The sequence below is a fragment of the Metopolophium dirhodum genome, chromosome 4 (assembly GCF_019925205.1).
Source record: "Metopolophium dirhodum isolate CAU chromosome 4, ASM1992520v1, whole genome shotgun sequence".
Lineage (NCBI taxonomy): Eukaryota > Metazoa > Arthropoda > Insecta > Hemiptera > Aphididae > Metopolophium > Metopolophium dirhodum.
The window spans coordinates 18,632,637-18,646,937 of NC_083563.1; the positions used below are offsets into that span (position 1 = coordinate 18,632,637).

General features: G+C 26.2%; 2 protein-coding genes across 3 annotated transcripts; both read right to left on the reverse strand.

Annotated features, from left to right (window-relative positions):
* Positions 1-2,741: 2,741 nt before the first annotated feature.
* Positions 2,742-7,483, reverse strand: LOC132943394 (uncharacterized). Its single transcript, XM_061012368.1, has 3 exons — positions 7,257-7,483; positions 7,130-7,197; positions 2,742-4,026 (listed from the first exon to the last, which is right to left on the reverse strand). The coding sequence occupies exons 1-3, from the start codon at positions 7,304-7,306 to the stop codon at positions 3,590-3,592; spliced, it is 555 nt and encodes a 184-aa protein (XP_060868351.1). The 5' UTR covers positions 7,307-7,483; the 3' UTR covers positions 2,742-3,589.
* A 4,469-nt stretch (positions 7,484-11,952) lies between these two features.
* On the reverse strand, positions 11,953-14,072 carry LOC132943001 (putative uncharacterized protein DDB_G0287113). Of its 2 annotated transcripts, none has more exons than XM_061011748.1 (4): positions 13,949-14,072; positions 13,215-13,249; positions 12,796-13,092; positions 11,953-12,651 (listed from the first exon to the last, which is right to left on the reverse strand). In XM_061011748.1, the coding sequence occupies exons 1-4, from the start codon at positions 13,990-13,992 to the stop codon at positions 12,146-12,148; spliced, it is 882 nt and encodes a 293-aa protein (XP_060867731.1). In that variant the 5' UTR covers positions 13,993-14,072; the 3' UTR covers positions 11,953-12,145. The 2 variants fall into 2 exon arrangements, with proteins under 2 accessions (XP_060867731.1, XP_060867729.1); XM_061011746.1 differs by having other exon boundaries at positions 12,793-13,092.
* Between the last annotated feature and the right edge of the window lie 229 nt (positions 14,073-14,301).

Consider the following 14,301-nt stretch of genomic DNA (forward strand, 5'->3'; position numbering starts at 1 on the left):
ACGAAGTACACAGGGTCAGCTAGTTAAATATAATAGTAGTTTACTATAAAATCATACGTTTAAAGTAATTACAGGAAACATTGTAGGACATGAACATTGTATAACTTCATATTTCTGTATTGAAAATAATAGCTACTGTAAAAATAAGTAATCATTTTTAAATATTATATTCATTGTTAAACCAGTAGTGGAGTATTTATGTTAATGTTACACAATGACAAGTTCACTGGTTATGCGATGCATATATAATAGTGTTCTTTGTTATGTATTTTCGTAACCAATGTTTTACTCCTTAAAAAAGAGCTGTAGATACCCACGCATTTTAACATTAATTTTTTTTATTACTAAGTTTTAATACCTACAATATACTATATTTATCCAGTGGTAAAATGTAATATTTGTTGAGGTTAATATTAAGTTTACGACTTTTCACGCTGAGTGTAATTGAATAATTTATATTAAAATTCAAAACTGTATTTTTTTCTTTTATAAAAACCGATACCATTTTTTTGCAGTATTAAATATGTTTTACATTTTATATATTGAGTTAATCCAAAATCGAACTATTTGGTATTGTAAAAATGAAATAATTCACAAGTGCCATTGTAATGTACGATCCTGTCTGATAATTCGTTTTATATATTTTATGCAATTTTTAAGGACAAATAAATAATTATGAACGTGAATCTATCAATCTGGTACTACTGTAACCAATATTTCAAGCATTACATTTAACGTTTAATTATTTAGAAATTGTATACAGTTGCCAATAGAAGCATAATAGTATTAATAATATTACGTACCTAACAACAGACGACATTATACAGTAATTAAATTAATACGCAAATTAGTTCTGATATAGAAATGGGCCCATTTATAAAGGCATAAATTTCTAATATTCGCTTGAATTCAATTCATTTTCTGACTTTAAAATTTTTTTTAAAAATACAAACAACCATGCCCTAACTTCATCCAAAAATTAAGAGCAATTATCAAAAACGAGATTTAATTGTCGTCATTAAAAATAGTTTTCAGTTTCTAAAACATGTCTGCCAACATGGATCGGATATGTATACATATACCTACTAATATAATATTAATAATATTATTATTAGGACTTAATTTTATTATTAAGTCATTATTAATTAATTTAATATCGAATAGTGCATTAATCGCACGTTACATTTATCTCATACTAATATATGCACGCCATTGCACCTACTATAAATACTGAACAGTATAATTAATTTATGAGTACAATATTTACATTGCTCGTAGGTACGATAAGTTTATATGCCGGTCGAGACCACGTAAAATTGACCGTTCAAATTAAACATTCACTTGAAACGTTTTACTTTTTCAAAATCTATTGGACAGTGTACCTACACGAATACATATTTTATCGTAATGCATAAACAAAATTTTTCACCGTACCTACTGTAAAACCAGAAATGTATAGGTACCTCTATCATAATTATTATTCATAAATAGCTGGCTACGTTCTAAAGTCTACAGGTAACCAAACAGGTAGTTTTTTCTATAACCCGTAAATAACAGTTGCTGTAATATCTAGAGTTCTAGACATCCTAGTTGAAACCAATTATATATAATACGGTACCTACGCATAGTACGTTACCACCGCGTCATTAACGGTTTAATTATTATTCAACATGAGCAATTTTTTCAATAACACAATATTAATTTATACACGTGATGTCGCATTATATGGTATATAAATCAATATTACACCGATTAGGACTCGGATAGATTAGACTTGAATACCGATTAGAGTGTAACGTATATGCGAGCATATTGACTATTGTGTTATTCACATACTTACTCAATACTCATAATATGAACAAACACATCATGTCATATGTCAATGTGTCATTATACGCGCGATAAGAAGCAAATTTATGCGGATTACATTTTCAAACGTTTTGGTATAGACGTATGGTTAGATATTATTTTAGTTACCTATACTCATATCCTTGAATTAATCGTAAATAGGTAAAATAAAATATAGTAGACATTATAGATAAGTAATGATGATGGATTAGATTTTCAGTTTCTTTTTTTTAATAAGCAAAACGGTTCAACTATAGTTTAGTTCTTAAACAATTATTTTATATTCTAAGCAGAGCATTGAATGTGTTGGTTTTACAAGGATTGGACGGTGTGTTGGATTTTTTTTGCCTGCTTCATCTATATAGAAGCAAAAAAAAAATGTTGGAATTTTAAATCATAAATTAAAATGTTTAAGCCTGTGCATAATAGAATATGAACATTTAATTTGTTAAATGAGACCTTGTAATAAGTTTCAAATAGTTTTATTTCTATTTTGATAATTACTTTTGAAAGTTAAAACATATTTTTACAACGATGCATGATGAAACAATTCTACACACAACTGCTCTAATATTGTATATCTACAGCGCCGTCTTACAATACTGCTTGTAAGCAATATAGAATAATTAAAAAAATTATTTGTTGTAAATATTTAATTTTATAAAATCTAAACTGGAAATTTCAATAAAAAATTATTTTAATGAATGTATTATGGTGATTTTTAGGTTTCTGTATGTACAACTTATTAGGTATCTTGTAATAAATTGTAAATCTTTATAGCTTTATAATGTATATTTTTTTTATTGATTTCTAACTACAAAATAATTAGGTTTCAAACGTTTGCTATTGTGAACTTGAACGCTTATAAGTTATAAATAATGTTGCTAATGTATTTTCAATATTTTATAAATTCTTATAAGTGAAACTTATGAGGGATCTTGTATTCAAGTTTTAATTTTTTTTTTGTATGGGACAACAATTTGTAACAACATTTATGGAAAAAATACTAAAAAAGTCAATAATTTAAAATGTACAAAAATGCAAATTGAAAATGTGAAGTACCTACCTACTTACATGGTTATTCCTTTTTGAATCATACACACACGCACATACACGTGGTTCCGGTCAAAGGCTCCAAAAACTACTTTATAGTATTATTATAAATTATAATTGTTAATTAAAAAATTCATCCTCAAAAGATGATACGTGTTTCAAAGTTGTACAAACAGATTGGACAATAGTAATTAACTATAGTGGAACCTATGGAATAATGTATATAGTATAGTATGTAATAAACTACATACATTATATTATACAACTACAGTGTTTAAACAAAATCAAGTTATTTATAAAAATTGTTACAAATTTGAAATTAAATTAAACTATTACGTATATTGTATTTTATTTTAGTTTATAAATACGAATACCTATGAATGTTTAAATCGGCGTGATATATTTATGTGGTTAAAAGTGATGATAGTTTTAAATATAAAAAAAACAATGGTACGTATCAAAACACTTTCATACTTACATCAGTATATAAATATTTTTGATAACTTAGAGTGTCAATAGGTAATATAAATTTCGTTAGAACTATTTCCACAATAATATAAAATATAAAATCACCTTAAATTATATGTTACATTTTTATATCTAATTTATAATATGATTGTAACTGAAAACGCATACATTAAATAGTACATAATTATATAGTCCATTATACTTAATTTATTTAATTATGTTACGTTTCGTCTGCATTGTTTCTATGCATTTCAAGTTCTTTTTCATCATACTCGCGATGTAGTAAATTATCATAATAAAGCCGTTGAAGAAACTTTGAACGTTGTGCAACGAGATTCTTGAGCATATTTTCCTTTTTCAGTTTTGCTTGTTTATGATGATGTTCAAGGCGTTTTTTCGTTTCTTCTCGTTTCTTTAATAAATATTCTCGATATTGTTTTTGTTTTTCTGATTGATGACGTCGAAGAAAGGCTTGTTGTGCTTGAATGTTCCAAAGGTGGTGGTTCATTAGATTACCCTGTGGTTTAACTTGCCTATCCATATAAGATCTCTGTTGTATTTCATACTGTTCATTATTGCGGTTAACTTCTGGCGGTAGTTGCAAGATGTCTGGTTTCCTATAAAAACTGCCGACGTTGTCTTGCAAGGTCTGAAATACTATAGATATTAAAAATTAAAATTGATTTTTGGAACATAACGACAATAATAATAATAATATAATGATTTTTAGATTTTTATTATTTAAACATTTCGATATATTTTGATTTGACAACTTCAATATATTTATTTCATTAGTGATAAACTTAAATTCTCGTTCTCTAGTATATTTATATTATATATGTTACAAGTCTTTTCGTTTTTAGACTATTCAAATAATAATATAATAAGAACGGTAATTTGATATACAAATATAATTATAAAATACATTTCCTAATTTTAATATGGTTCACGCAATATTAAATTGTTTATTGAACAAATTACATTTATATCCTTTAAATGTTGGAATACTAATGAAAACGTTTTTTAACTTAGGTTTATTGATTAATATAAATATTTAAAAGTTCAAATTAAATGGCAATATACGTATAGTTAAATTGTAAAAATGATAAAACAAGTTATACTTTTTATGTTAATGAATGATGTTATTTGCAGAATATTTAAAAAGTGTGATTATAGTACTCAATACAATTTATTATAATAATTGTATTCATTATTATTATACAACTAATAATTTGATTATAATAATAGTAAAATGGATTATTTGCGTTCAAATGCAGTTTACTTTTTATTAGAAAATAATAATTTTTTAAGGATGAGCAATTGAGTTTGAGTTTCTTGGCTTTTTCTCCATATCAAAAAAAAATCCAAGAGGTTAATCACATTTTGACGCGACAACGTTCTATATTGAAAATGGATGAGGACCAAATGATTATGCAACATAAATTGTAATTAACAAACAATTAACGGTTGCTATTTTCTTAATGAAGGTTGCTAGGTGTTCGTTGTTACATATAGATGGCTATTATTAGTATGACTGCCATTAAATTGGCAACGTAGGATGTATCCTAAGTATTCAGCACTAGCTCGCCCACGACCCTTGGCGATACGTCTTGAACAGTTGTGTCGACGTGACGTCTCCCCGACATAATATTGTATCACCAATGCGAAACGTCAAGATATATTACGTAATTCTCCAACCGTCGTCCGATAATTAATCGGTTGTGACCAACGTTAAGTTATGTCTACGAATATCGGACATAACTTGATTTTCGATGTAGGTACCTACACGAATAAATCTCTTACACTTGACTAATGCGTTTCATTTCACTTGATACGGCACGCAGACGTTTCCATGCCTATTAACTATTAACTTGCAACAGTCCACCCCTTCCCCCGAAGATTTAATGATAAAAAGAATCTTGTTCATTATTCATAAAATAGAAAAAAAAATCTTGTTTTGAAATTATAAATTTATTGCATATTTGTTTCATTTTGTCTGTTATCTTAATCTTCATGTAGATTACTTTTTTGCCATTCGTTCTCGGCACTTCTAATAATATAAATATTAAATTCAATACGAAACTACTTTATTATTCAGTTACATTATAATATAATAGGTACAAAATATCAACTATATAACTACCATTAAATTTATTGTAAGTTATAATATTTTATTAAGATAATTTTCGTAGTATAATATTATCATAGTACTAAGTTTTAGAAACACAATAATTATTTTTTACATTTTACTTTTCAAGGAAATGAAACAATGATTTAAATTTATTAGCAAGAATTTATAATGATGCTCAAAGACCTGCGATGTGAACATCAATAGTTATATATTATTATGTCTTGCGTTACACAGTTATAGTTCATAATATCTGATGGGACATATTCTATTATTGTATATTTGTTTATCTTATTTATTTAACTGTAAAATGAATTGAAATTAATTTGTTTTAAACGCAATTATTGGCCTAGCGATATCCTTTAAAGTATGTATTTTTTCTCGGTACAATTTTGTAATTAAAAAAAATATTATTAATATAATATACTGTAAATCTAAACGCATTCTTCTATCCAAGTCTTTAAAACTAAGGGGACATTCACAGCTAACTGAATATTTACAAAATTCTTCTCAAATCGTTATGACTCTACTATGGTATCCAATCATGTGGGTGGTCCTCAAAAAATTGAAATCTATCTAAAATCGAAAACTCACCGTCTCATTACAGAACGCCCTATACTATAAATGTCACCAATCAAATACTCCAATCCAATTTGCATAATCATATGTATAGGTACTGTAGGGGGGACAGAGTTAGTCGCTTGTATCGTCGCTACATGACAATTTCAATTCAAAATCACCTGCACAATCTTTTAATCGAAAAATTAGTTACAGGAAGTAGGAGCTATATAACGGTAAATTCATCCCACCATCTTAAAATATGCTGGCGCCGTAATATTTTACACTAATAATAACATATATTATATTTCTCTCTTATGTTGAAAGTTTCGCTCATTTAAATTATTTTTGTTTCCCATGTAATTTAAATTCAACATTACTCTAATCATGCATCACATACGCTTATCGTAAATGTGTATGCCTTTGTTGTATAGATTGTGTATGTCTTATGAATAATAATAATAATAACCATAATGAACGTAGAAGTTCGGAGTTTTTGTCATTGGACGCCACTTTCCAACACGTCAAAATGTTACTATAACTTCGTAACTACATAACTTTTGTATTTATGTACGCATAAAGATTGTAGGTACCTACATATTTTCTTTTATATAAAAAAATTTAATAAAAAAAGGAGTGTATAAAATTAATACACTATACTTAGTATATCACTCATAGTATATTTACTGTCAAAATTAGCATAAACGTTTAATTAGTATTCTCTGGTAATATTCTTAAGAAATTTCAAATAAATAACCAGCAATTTTTGTAACGTCAATTTATAATAAATAAAAATAAAACAAAATTGTTATCATTTTTAATGTAGGTATACAATTAATCGATATATTTCAATATTTTAATTTTGTTTGAACCTTTAACCTACTTAATGTATAGCGAATGTGTTTTTCGTATGACCCATAAAATGAAATAAGTATTTAAAGAAGTATTTAGATAGATATATACATATTAAATATGTAGGTATATAGATTTTTAATAATTTAAAAATTGAATTTTGTTCAAGAGTTTATCCTGAATTCAAGAATAGAATTATTTTTAATACTAAAACTATTTTACCATTATTTCTTGGAATCGTATAAAATTGTGGAATAAATGGGCTTCCAAAATACATATTCATCGAATTACTAAACAAAAAAAAAAATTTAATATATATTTTTAAAATTAGTTAACTATTAACACTTACACTATATTATGTGAAATTAAGCCAATTAATAACAAATACTTCGAAATCATCTCCTCTGTGAGTAAAATAATAATTAATTAATTTTTAATGTTGTTTAAATTTTTCCGTTGATTTTCAATCAATGTTAATTTTACATGTATACATATAGAATCATTTAGCATTATGTTACATACATTATCACAGAACTCAAATGCGTTATAACATAATAATTAAAACTACAAGTGTTAAAAAATGCAAACGACACACTAACCAATGTGTTCTAATCATATGCCAAAACATGTTGGGCTTAGTTAAATAATTATATATTATATAAGCTACAATTATACCTAATTGTTTGTATAGGAATAGTATTGCGTTAATTATTTTTATATTTTATTTTTGTATGCACGAAAAATGAAAATAGACATATTATTTACTAAAACAATAGTAATATAATAATGACTTATCAATTAAGATTGATAACTAAAGACTATTATTGTAACTTTTAGCTGTTTAATTGAATCTGGGTTTATATCAAATCTGTATTTATAACATACATTTATTACATTTTATAGGTATATAAAATGTCATGTTTATAGAATAATTAGGTACTTTGGGATACATCACAAAAGTTGCAACAATAACTCAATGATTCAAATTAATGCTGTAAATAACTTATAATTATAATATTATAATAATAGTGATTGATTTATTAATAGAAAAAGTAGATTTTAAACAGAATTGTTAGAACATACTGAATTCTTGAATAACGATGGATCATGATATAATTCATAAATATTTCCAAACTAATTAACAAACTATATTTCAGTTAACTAACTGAACGTATCGCCTGTATTTCTATCACTATACCAATTATTATATCATTCAAAATTATAATAATAAAAATAATTTTCAGTCATAAATATTCACATAGATTAACATTATGTCAAATACTATATACCTACAGTATATTTTTTTACTGATAGACAAATAAGTGAAAACAATGAATGCTAATTTATTGCTCATTTTATAGAATTACATTTTTGTTACAACAAAATAATGATTAAATTAAATTTTTTACATTATCTAAGAAAGTTTGGTCCATGCAAATAAACATGAATTAATTTTTATTTATAAAAAAAAACCCTTACTCACTAAGGGGTACTTCTTAAGTGAAAAACATTCTCTTATATCATATCTGGACTAATCAAATCAATATGTCAGAGATATTTTGACTTTTATAATGTGAATTCGATCAGTCATGTCATTATCAATGCAATACTGAACGTATTCATTTAAGATTTAACTACCAGTAATGTGCGTTTAATATGTACCGACACATTGCCTTAGGGTAAGAAACTTATATGCAAGCAAAAGGTATAATCAGCTAAATTAATATTAAAAAAAAAATCATAGCACTGGTCCTTAAGCATGGCAACATGACATGGGCGATTCTGTTAGTAAAAAAAAACAACGAACTATACATATTAATAATATTATATTATATATTATAATGTTAAATAGTCTTTTATTTACAACAATATAATATTATCATAATGGTGTATTCCCAGTTCGCCGACACACAATTTGAAGGAAAAAAAATTAATATGTAGGAATGAATTTTATTGAAGTACCTACCTCACTCAGTGAAATAAAACTACAGTGGACTTATAATATAAGTTAAATATATATATTTATAATATATTGATGGATGTCAATTATCATGTGATAGGTACCTATAATACTATCTTATACTCACCATTAAATAAGTTTACAGATATCATAACTTGGCCGATATACCTATATATTATAGCCGATAGCTATACCTGTCCTTATACTGACGATTAAATAAATTTACAGATTATGATAGTACCTATTATAGTTTTATCGCAATGCAACAAAGCATGTCGCCAATATCATTTGTCGGCGAATTGGGCTCTTTTTAAAAACCATTAAAAACTGGTTTTTTGATCAAAAAACCAGGTGTCGGTGAACTGGGCATAAACCATCATAATTATAATACATTTGCTGTAAACGTAATATCATTTAAGTTCAATAATTTGTAATTATAAAAAGACCACATATTTTAGTAATATTTAATAAATCAAGTTACTAAAATGCTTAAATGTAATAATGCAATTTAGTTTAAGTTACAATAAAAAACAGTACAAAGTTGGTGAAAATTGCCACGTCTCCACCTCAAATCCATCACTGCAAGAAGGTATTCCAAATATAATTTTATAATTGTTTATAAAAAGGTCGATGGTTACCACGGTCAATAAAACATTATTGCAATTGAATAGGGTTTTCTGAGTCGTAAAGTAAGGAGAATAATAGAAAATAAGTTTATGAGTATACATAATATTATAGTAGATTAGGCCTTAACAACACACTTAATAACCCGAGCAAGAGATATTTGTAAGTAATAATATTATGTATTGTATGCAGTCTTGTTAAGTTGTTAAGAATACGACTTTTTAAATGTATTCAGAATACACATTTGAATACTTAATGCCATTTGTATTTGAAATACGTATTCGAATACTGTCTTTTAAAGTATTTTATTATAAATACAAAATATATTTTAAAAGTATTTATTTTTTTTTGTATATTAAAATATTTGTACGTTTATCACGGATGTACACATAACAATAAAAACAAATATTTGAATTAAGTAACTAATCAAACAGGTAAAAAAAAAATCGATTTTGTCAAAATATTCCCATTTTTTCTTAATTTTTTTTAGGTTTTTTTCCTTACGCTTTTGAAAATTACTTTTTACACTCTGAAGCACCAACTACATTTCTACTAGAAAAAATGCAGAAATAGAAAATTGAAGTACTTTTACAATAAGTGAGACAAAAAAACAAATAAAAATAGACATTATTTTAATACAATTCATCGCTCCACTCAGAAACCTGTAACGTAAATAAAATCAAAAATTGTGATCGTTCAATTTTGTAGACCATAGTCTATAATGAGTGAATAACTTCAATGAATAGGCTACGTTGAGATACTTTACAATTACTTTTTTTATCATCTGTTCCGCGTAAGTAATTGTATTATTTTCTAGATATTACTATAAAATATCTAGATTAATTGTTTGTAATTAAAAAAAAATATATAATTTATTTTTTCTAACGAAATTAGAACAATTAATAATTTTTTATTATTTTATCGTTTAAAAAAATATGAACCTTCATAATTTATTTACCTACTATATTATATCAATTTTCGATCATCTATCTCCTTTAAACTAGGATTGTGATGGAGATAGAGAGTTGCATAACTCGTATTATGTAGAAATATTAACAACTTAATAATGTTAATAATATTATAAGAAATATTTGGTGAGAAATTTGAATAATACGAGACGTTTCTATATTATAATATAACTTTACAGGTATATTGGACCAGTGAGGAATTATAGGTGTTTTGTAACTGAATAGGAAGTGCAAACTCTGACGAAATAAACCAAGGAGCCCTGTTATTATACGGAATAAATGTTTTGTTCAATTTGCACACAATACAATACTTATCATAAATATATTATATTATATATTTATATTATTAAAATTTCATCATCGGCGTATGTTATTGGATATTACAAATTAATAACGAAAAGGGGAAACCGAATCCTTGAAATGTTTAATACATGCAGAGATCTTAAACATCGTAAATCAAGTCTAGAATACTTCAGAATCCAGATGTTATATTGGTGAGGTAATTTTTCGGTTTTCTCAACATTTTATCGAAGGAGAATGTATTATCAATTTCAAACTTAATATGACAGCAACAACTGAACTTCGCCGTGACTTGTGGTAAACAAGGTGAGAAGATTCACCAAAAACAGATTTCTGTATGCTGTTTTAACTTTCATATTCACGGAGTTTGGTTAAATTTGAATCTGAAACGACTTTCATTCACTTGAAGTACCTATGTATTTTATTGTGAATAAACAGTAAATTTCGTTTTACGACGATTTGGTTCTAAAATGCTGTAGTAAAAACTTTTTAAAGTTTTAGATTTCATAACAATTTAAAATTTATATTTGTATAAAAAAAAATGTTGTATAGAAAGTGTAATGTTTAGTATACCGTTATACCTTCAAGGAAATTGTAGGGGTTTAATTAAAGATTAATAGATTAAAGATTTATTTTTTACACTTATTAGTATAATAAATAATATTTTTACATTATTTATTCATAAATATTAGGAACTAAGTTAAGTAGTATGTGAGGGTCGTAGTGGCCGAGTGGACTAAGAGTCATTTTTCTTCGGGCAATCACGGTGTCATTGAAGCCATCCCCCTCTTGGGCATGGCAGAAACCTACAGGTGCTCAACTTGAAATTCTGCCAAACCTCAAAACGTGTTTCAACCAACCATTCCACCCCCCCCCCCCCCCACTATAAAACAACAATATAAGCTATACAACTATATAGCTAATAGCCATAGTTGCCGGGCATAAAATATACTATTTTATATTGTTAATTCTATTAGTAAATGTATAGAAATCTCCTTGTATTAAAATGATGAAAATGATGATTTTAAATTATATTTTACCAATCAGATTATTTTATGTATGAAATAAAAATATTTGTATCAAGTTAGCGGTATCTAATTTATAGTAATATTTCTAAAGACTTTTTTATAATTTCATAAGCAAATAAAATTTTTACTAGGTAGTATTATTTTGTAAATTAATTTAATAGCTACTAAGTTTTTACTTTATTTTAATAGTTCATAATACATATTATATTTTATGGTTTCAAATACAACCATATTATAAATAAAAATTACATTTCGTATTCATAATTTATAAATTATCTTTACAAAAACGTCTTTTTTATTTTGATAGTAATTTTTTTGATAGTATTTTGGCTATATGGATTTAAAATAATATCTTCCTTTAATTTGTGCTACTAACTATTGGTTTGCGTTGTTTTTTGGTTAATCTCACTTTTGATTTCATATTTTCTTGATTTCCTTGATTTTCTTGATTTTTTTTCATTTTTTTTTCTTCTTTAATTTTTTGAAATCTTAGTTCTACTCCTTGGCGTAATTTAAGATCATTTTCTTTTTGTTCCATTTCTTTTTGTTGTTCTTCTAATATTTGTTTTTCAGCTTCTTCTATTCCCCTTCTAATTTCTTCCTCGTCCCGTAATTGATATTCAATTACTTGTTGTTGTTTTTCTAATTCTTCTTCCTCCGCTTGTCTTTTTATAAGGGCTCCGCGTCTTTCAACTTCCATGTCATATTCACGTTGTACTCTCCGCTGTTCTAAAATTTCCTTTTGCTGAGATTCTGCTTGTTGTTGTTGTTGCAACATTTCATTTTGCAAATTGTTTTGTAGATCTACTTGAGGTTGTTGAACATATGGCAGTGGAGCTGGAGTTGGCCCATAATTATTTACGGCTGGATTTCAAACAAATAAATTAAATACTATTACAATTTTAATAAAATAATAATTAATGATTTGAGGTTATATAGTGAATTGAAAAATTATTAACATTAAACTAAGGTTATGGCTATTATAATATTTTACAATAAAAATACCACCATAATATTGATTAGGTTGATAAAGTTGATATCTGTTTTGCATGTTCATGAGTTGAGTTAATGCCATCATTTTAGCATACATTGATATCATCAATAGAGACAATTGTTGCTGATTTGTGAGATTCATCGAAAATGGAGATTGGAATCCTTGCACCATTGGTAGTTGCATCATTGACTGTTGCGGCAATGGATAAATGGGTTGGTTTCCTTCCATTGATGACTGTGGCATGTTTGGAACATAATATTGAACTCCTTGTGTCGTCGATGGTTCTGGTTGAGGTACAAACCTAGGATTTCCTAAAATAAATGATAATTCGATAATTGAGTTGTAACGAAAAAAATATTAATTTAATATAAGTCAGCGCTCTTGTCCAAATAAATAATATTAAACTGCAGTTTTATAGTGATATTAAAATTACCTTCATAATTACTTGAAAGAAATGCATCTGCAAATCTAGAAATAAATTTAAATGTTTTTGATATTAATATGTCGCCAACCATTTTAAGTCTATTTATTATTTTATTAGTTTTCAATATGCACATTTGCGCATTGCACATCATAGTAAATACAGTTTACATTTAACCAAAACAGGATCTCTAAGCTTATGTTACATTTAAAGATTATAAATGTATCCAAAAACTAGTGCATAACCAGCTAGTTAGGTTTAATACATAAATTGGTTGACAATAATTTTTATAAAGCTGCGTAAGTACCTATTTTAATAATTTGTGAACTGTGATTCACTTCAAAGCAGACATTTTGGAGAAGAACCAATGCTTTATTTCAGACAATATTAATATATTTTTACTGAATGTCTTACCAAAACTAGTAGATACACAAAATGTCTTTTCATTAAAAAAATGAGGTAAAAAAAAAAGAAAAGTAAACAAGTATCTACATTGTCTAAATAGGTACCTACTTCATTTACTGTTATACGTAGGTATATTATCATTAGTATAGAAATTACTAAATTGCTAGAAACTCGTATATTTATAACATATTATCATATAGTTATCCATCATATAAATTAACCTATGTTAACAATATTGGTTTAACTGTAGGAAAACTGTATAACAATATGTCAGAAATACGTATAAAAATCGGCGGCACGTTATGTTTTTCTTACTATAAAACCATTTGAAAAATACTTACATAGAACTCAAACTGACGGATAAAACAACCGAGATTGCAAACATAATTATTAATTTTAAATAGCTAATATGTGCTTTCAAACAGTATAACCATATACAATATACACTGCGTCACTTTTACTGTGGCACGAGTTATATTTATAAGTGTAAATAATATATGCCGACATGCTGAGCTCACAAATGTTAGTAATTAACGGTGACACATTAAAAGTACTGTACTTTCATTATTTTAAACGCATATTCTCGTTGCATAATTACCTCATAGGTATATACAATATAATATATTATATTATATATTAACGTCAATGATTTTAGGAATTTCTAACAAGTGCAAATTTAAAAAAAAAAACCCAG